Genomic DNA, 7,137 nt, shown 5'->3' with positions numbered 1-7,137 from the left:
TCTCTTCTTTCCTCTCTTCATCTCTTCTCCCCTCCTCTCTTCATCTCTTCTCTTCTCTTCTCTTCTCTCTTCATCTCCTCTCCTCCCTCTCTTCTCTCCTCTCCTCTTCTTTTCTTTTCTTTTATCTTCTCTTCTCTTCTCTCCTCTCCTCTCTTCATCTCTACTCCTCTCATCCTCTCTTCTCTTCTCCTCTCCTCTCACTTCTATCACTGTTGCCTCTGTCTTCCCCTCTCTCTCTCTCTTGTCTTCCTGAATTCTTATTTTAAAGCTGCAGCATGTTATATTACAATGTTTGAAATTATCTTAAAAGCCTATCTTAGTGTAGAGACACACACACACACACACACACACACACACACACACACACACACACACACACACACACACACACATCTTAAAAGCCTATCTTAGTGTAGAGACTCATTGAATAGTCATTGATAGCATGACAGCCATCACAGAGTTAGCCTCCAAGATGTCTAGAGTCTGGGCTGTGTGGACTAGGAGAGAGAGGACAGGCTTAAAGGGCAGAGAAGAGAGGTTGGTTTTTCTATTCCCCAGCTGGTCTGGCAGTCTGTAGCTTTAGGTTGTAATCGTCATAAATAATATGTCTCTCTCAGTTTTCCCCATGGCCTCTCACTCTATCCTTTGTTTGCTCTCTCTCTCTCTCTCTCTTTCTCTCTCTCACACACACACACACACACACACACACACACACACACACACACACACACACACACACACACAGCACACACACACATAGACACTATTCCAAATCTAATTAAAGCGTTGCTCCAAAGCTAAGGCTTTAATCTTTGTCATTGCTCCTCTTGCTCTTCCCCACAGATAAGATGCATGAGGACTCGGGGCTGGAGAATGAGAAGGAGCACACGGACCGGCAGCAGGACGCAGGGGACACTAAGGTAATGACATCACTGATTCACTTAACCCATCTTTGGTCCCGCTGCCCTGGAAGGGAGGAAGATTTAATCCTGTTAGGGTTCGGGAAAAATCTGGTTTTGGGAAAAGTCCCGGCCAGCCTAAGTGTAACCTAGTCAACATCCCCCCTTCGTATCCTAAATGGAATCATTCCCAAAAGATGTCCCTGGTCCGTGGTCCTGTCACAGTGGGATCAGTGAGCGGATGACAGGAAGTCACTCAGGCATTTGTGCCTAATTCTGTGTTCAGATGCAGAAAGAAACCAAAAACACTTCCTGTAGGAATAGAATAGAATAGACTTTATTTGTCATTGTGCATTAGATACACAACGAAATTTGTTTGTGCAACCACTAAAAAAAGTGCAGGTGTGCTGGGTGGAGGGTATGAGGGTTGTGTGATTATTTAGTTCTGTGATGGCCCTGGGGATGAAACTGTTCTGCAGTCTGGAGGTGCGGGCTGTAGTGGCCCGGTAGCGCCTGCCAGAGGGAAGCAGGGTGAAGATGCAATAATTCTGGCCTGGTACTGAACACTGAGTGTAGCACTGAAAAGGCACTGAAGCAGTATAAACAAACAACAAGTAAAACAACATGATATCTTTGGTCAGTGAACCTGATCAGTGCCGTAGACAGTGCTGCTTCCCCCGGAGCCAGAGGGAGATGTGGCGCTCGAGTGCCTTGACACGACCTGATGACGGTCTGGGCGGCTGTGCTATGAACCCCTGACTGATTGTGTGTGTGTGTGTGTGTGTGTGTGTATGTGCGTGTGTGTATTTGTGTGCGTGTGTGTGTGTCTGTGTGTGTGTCTGTGTGCGTGTGTCTGTGTGTGTGCGTGTGTGTGTGCGTGTGTGTGTGTGTGTGTGTGTGTGTGTGTGTGTGTGTGTGTGCGTGTGTGCGTGCGTGTGTGCGTGCGTGTGTGCGTGCGTGTGTGCGTGTGTGTGTGCGTGTGTGTGTGTGTGTGTGTGTGTGTGTCTCATGCAGAAGAACATGGGGGAGCAGATAGAGACCCACAGAGACACCCACATGAAGCAGCTGTCCCGCCTCAGAGACGAAGTGGCCGTCAAGCAGAGGATGCTGGATGAGCTAAAAGAGTGAGTCCGCCGGACCTGGAGTTATGACCTCCGAGCTTCTCTGCTTCATAACCCTGTATTGACCTCCGAGCTTCTCTGCTTCATAACCCTGTATTGACCACCATTAAGCAGAAGTAGGACATGTCTGTTAGGGGAACTAGAGCAAGCGTGGCACTTCCTGACGGCCATGGCATGCTCATCGTACGGATCCAGACAGGAATGTATCAGTCTGTGGGCAGTTAAAACACAGCAGACGTTACAGTGTTGCACATTGATGACACAGTAGCAGGACTGTGGAGTTGGTTGACTTTATCGATCTATTCATTTAATGTTATATCAGTCCAGTTTCCAAGACCAGATAGAAATGTTCACCATAAAGTATTGAAATGATAATGTTTAGTGTGCAGGGTCTGTATTTTAACTTTTCCCAAATGAAAAGGTAAAAACATGACCTCTCCTCTGTGTCCAGTCTGAATGAGAGCCTGCTGCTGGAGCAGAGGAAGCTCATGGCTGACCACGAGAAGCTGAAGATGGAGGAGCAGGAGAAAGATCTGAAGCTGCAGCAGCTCGTGTGAGTACCTTCTCGTGTGGTTACTGGGATTTCTTGTAAGGGCAAATGTTACACTCAGGACGCTGCGCTCGTCTAGTGAGCGTCGTTTGGCACTGCCGTCTGTGCAAGCACGGCAATCCAGACTATTCTCATTTGTAGTTCCACGTTGGTGGAACGAACTGCCTAGTACTACCAGAGCAGGGGCGTCCCTCTCTACCTTCAAGAAGCTTTTGAAGACCCAACTCTTCAGAGAGCACCTCCCTTCCTAACTGGCACCTGACTAGCGCTTAACTTGCACCTCAGCAGTTACATTCCTGCACTTCTTTTTCCTTTTTTCTAGGTCGTTGTTTTCTAATTCTCATGTAAAGTAGTATTTATTGTTACACCATGCTTTTTATTGCTCTTAGCTTGACTGTTCTCTCCCTTGTACGTCGCTTTGGACAAAAGCGTCTGCTAAATGACTAAATGTAAAATTTCGTCTTGGGGATGTGTGACGATGTGATCGTCCCTACGGTTGAATATGCTCTCTGACTGCCATGCCATTGAGCCGGGCTCTTTGGTGTGGCGGTCAGAGCCTATGTTTGGCACCCCGTAGACCCGGGTTCGAGTCCGGGTGGGGTGACCACGCTCTCCCTTCGCTACAGGATGGTTGAATGGTTGATGGCTGAAAGAAAGGTGTAATGGTTAAAGGATTTGAGAATATTTGTATGTGTGCCTGTATCTGATATCCATACCAAATGTATGTCTGTTTGACTTGTTCTTGTTCGTTGTTTTATGGATAACGTGTAGATAGCCGATAGGATAACGTGTAGATAGGATAGGGTGTAGATAGTAGATAGGATAGGGTGTAGATAGGATAGCGTGTAGATAGTAGATAGCATAGCGTGTAGATAGGATAGGGTGTAGATGATAGATAGGATAACATGTAGATGATAGATAGGATAGCGTGTAGATGATAGATAGGATAACATGTAGATAGGAGAGTGTGTAGATGATAGATAGGATAGCGTGTAGATGATAGATAGGATAACATGTAGATGATAGATAGGATAGCGTGTAGATGATAGATAGGATAACGTGTAGATGATAGATAGGATAGCGTGTAGATGATAGATAGGATAGCGTGTAGTTGATAGATAGGATAGCGTGTAGATGATAGATAGGATAACATGTAGATAGGATAGGGTGTAGATGATGGGTAGAATAACATGTAGATAGTAGATAGGATGAGGTGCATATGGTACTCATGTTATTATTCTTTTCTCTATCAGCATGATCAATGAGAAGCAGGAGGTGGCCAGGCAGGACCTGAAGGGTCTGGAGGAGACTGTGGTGAGTGCTGGGCCACAGTTTCAATCCACATAGATTTCCCTGTTCTAGAAGGTGTCTCTCAGGCCTGTTCTAGAAGCAGTCTCTCAGGCATGTTCTAGAAGCTGTATCTCAGGCCTGTTCTGGAATCTGTCTCTCAGGCATGTTCTAGAAGCTGTATCTCAGGCCTGTTCTAGAAGCTGTATTTCAGGCCTGTTCTGGAAGCTGTATCTCAGGCATGTTCTAGAAGCTGTATCTCAGGCCTGTTCTAGAAGCTGTATCTCAGGCCTGTTCTAGAAGCTGTATCTCAGGCCTATTCTAGAAGCTGTATCTCAGGCCGGTTCTAGAAGCTGTCTCAGGCCTGTTCTAGAAGCTATCTCTCAGGCCTGTTCTAGAAGCTGTCTCTCAGTCAGGCCTGTTCTAGAAGCTGTATGTCTCTCAGGCATGTTCTAGAAGCTGTATGTCTCTCAGGCCTGTTCTAGAAGCTGTCTCTCAGGCCTGTTCTGGAAGCTGTCTCTCAGGCCTGTTCTAGAAGCTGTCTCTCAGGCCTGTTCTAGAAGCTGTCTCTCAGGCATGTTCTAGAAGCTGTATCTCAGGCCTGTTCTAGAAGCTGTCTCTCAGGCCTGTTCTAGAAGCTGTCTCTCAGGCCAAATGTCTTGTTTCCCTAATCTAGAAGCTGTCTCTCTCAGGCCGAATAAAATTGCCCAATAATATGTCACATCCAGACACACATAAAAACACATCATAGATGCTATACATTGAAAGTCAAACACAGTGAAATGAACACTAAATACTCACCAGACTGCCTTTCAAACACAGTGAAATGAACAGTATATACTCACCAGACCGCCTCTGTCTCTGGGTTGTTGTGTAATGAACAGTACATACTCACCAGACCGCCTCTGTCTCTGGGTTGTTGTGTAATGAACAGTAAATACTCACCAGACCGCCTCTGTCTCTGGGTTGTTGTGTAATGAACAGTATATACTCACCAGACCGCCTCTGTCTCTGGGTTGTTGTGTAATGAACAGTAAATACTCACCAGACTGCCTCTGTCTCTGGGTTGTTGTGTAATGAACAGTATATACTCACCAGACCGCCTCTGTCTCTGGGTTGTTGTGTAATGAACAGTAAATACTCACCAGACTGCCTCTGTCTCTGGGTTGTTGTGTCTTATTTGCCTCCTCAGGCCAAAGAGCTGCAGACGCTGCATAACCTGCGCAAGCTCTTCGTTCAGGACCTGACAATGCGCGTGAAGAAGGTAGGCCTACCTCCTGAGTCGTAGCCATCTTTATTCTGCTCTTCACTAATCTACTGTGGCCATCTTTATTCTGCTCTGCACTAGTCTACTGTGTATGTTTAACGTTTTATATTCACCCTGTTGAGATTTATAGATGAGCTACGTCGCTGCCAACCACTATTCTTAAGAAATAGAGAGTTACAGCTAACATAACAGGGCAGTGGTGTCACTGTGGATAGCTGTTGGTGCAGCGGTGTGTAAGATTGGTGTGTGTGTGTGTTTTATTTGTCTCATACAGAGTGCAGAAATGGACTGTGAGGATGGAGGAGGCAATGCTGCACAGAAACAGAAGATCTCCTTCCTGGAGAACAACCTAGAACAGCTCACTAAAGTTCACAAGCAGGTACAGATGAAACCGCTCACTAAAGTTCACAAGCAGGTACAGATGAAACCGCTCACTAAAGTTCACAAGCAGGTAAAACAGCTCACTAAAGTTCACAAGCAGGTACAGCTTAAACAGCTCACTAAAGTTCACAAGCAGGTACAGATGAACCTGGTCTCTCTTGGGGTTAGGAGAATTCAGCAGTGAGGTTGGAGTAAACTAGTTCAGTGTCCAGTCCAGTCTAGTCCTGGTCAGTAGTGCCGGTCTTTAATAGGCCTCACATTTGTTTTGTTACTGGTGAGTGTACATCACCTGCATTCACCTGTGCCTTACCTGTATCTCACCTGTCCCTCACCTGTAGCTGGTGCGTGATAACGCAGACCTGCGCTGTGAGCTGCCCAAGCTGGAGAAGCGTCTGCGGGCCACGGCCGAGCGGGTCAAGGCCCTGGAGAACGCTCTGAAGGAGGCCAAGGAGAACGCCATCCGCGACCGCAAGCGCTACCAGCTGGAGGTGGACCGCATCAAGGAGCACGTCAGGGCCAAGAACATGGCCAGGAGAGGACACTCGGCTCAGATCGGTGAGTTACACACACATACAATCTCTCTCTCTCGCTCTCTCTCTTCCTCTCTCTCTCTATCTTTCACTCACTGACACACACGTACACACACACACACACACACACACACACACACACATACACACACACATACACACATACACATACACACATACACACACACACATACAGACACACACATACACACACACACACACACACACACACACACACACACACACACACACGCATGCATACACACACACTGTGAGGTGCCCTGACCCTCTGTTCAGACTCTCTGCTGGGCGATCATGTCTCTTAGTGATCCAGTATAGTAGAATGTTGAATTTATTTAATTTGGTGTGTTGTTTCATTTGGAGATCCTGGGATGGCATTTCTAATATGTTAATATGATATTAATTAGATTCTGTCTTGCAGCAAAAGTATTCTCTATATAGAATGTTAATAATGTTAATGATGTTAATAATGTGAGTAATGTTAATAATGTGAATAATGTTAAATAATGTTATTAATGTTAAATAATGTGAATAATGTTATTAATATTCTGTTTTTTTAGCCAAACCCATCAGGGCGGGTCACCACCACTCCCCCACCCCCCTCTCCATCAGGGGCGGCGGAACCGTGTACCACTACACCCACAGCAACTGAGCCCCACAGTACGTATATTATATTTACATTAAGCCACACAGTACGTATATCACATTTACATTAAACCACACAGTATGTATATCACATTTACATTAAGCCAAACAAGATGTATATTATATTTACATTAAGCCACACAGTATGTATATCACATTTACATTAAGGCTTAAGCCACACAGTATGTATATATCACATTTACATTAAGCCACACAAGATATATATTATATTTACATTAAGCCACACAAGATGTATATTATATTTACATCAAGCCGCACAGTACGTATATTATATTTACATTAAGCCAAACAAGATGTATATTATACTTACATTAAGCCGCACAGTACGTATATTATATTTACATTAAGCCAAACAAGATGTATATTATACTTATATTAAGCCACACAGTACGTATATTATATTTACATTAAGCCA

General features: G+C 45.2%; 1 protein-coding gene across 1 annotated transcript in view; it reads left to right on the top strand.

Moving 5' to 3' along the window:
- LOC105912597 (kinesin heavy chain-like) overlaps positions 1-6,723 on the top strand; it is a 25,194-nt gene extending 18,471 nt beyond the window's left edge. Inside the window, exons 18-25 of the mRNA XM_031558225.2 lie at positions 844-920; positions 1,914-2,023; positions 2,472-2,573; positions 3,824-3,884; positions 5,050-5,121; positions 5,399-5,503; positions 5,844-6,060; positions 6,617-6,723. Coding sequence (XP_031414085.1) covers positions 844-920; positions 1,914-2,023; positions 2,472-2,573; positions 3,824-3,884; positions 5,050-5,121; positions 5,399-5,503; positions 5,844-6,060; positions 6,617-6,708 — 836 coding nt within the window. The 3' untranslated portion in view covers positions 6,709-6,723. The remainder of the gene's footprint in view (positions 1-843; positions 921-1,913; positions 2,024-2,471; positions 2,574-3,823; positions 3,885-5,049; positions 5,122-5,398; positions 5,504-5,843; positions 6,061-6,616) is intronic.
- Positions 6,724-7,137: the final 414 nt, after the last annotated feature.

The sequence above is a fragment of the Clupea harengus genome, chromosome 21 (genome assembly GCF_900700415.2).
Source record: "Clupea harengus chromosome 21, Ch_v2.0.2, whole genome shotgun sequence".
NCBI lineage: Eukaryota > Metazoa > Chordata > Actinopteri > Clupeiformes > Clupeidae > Clupea > Clupea harengus.
This window is presented reverse-complemented; position numbering and strand designations above follow the sequence as displayed.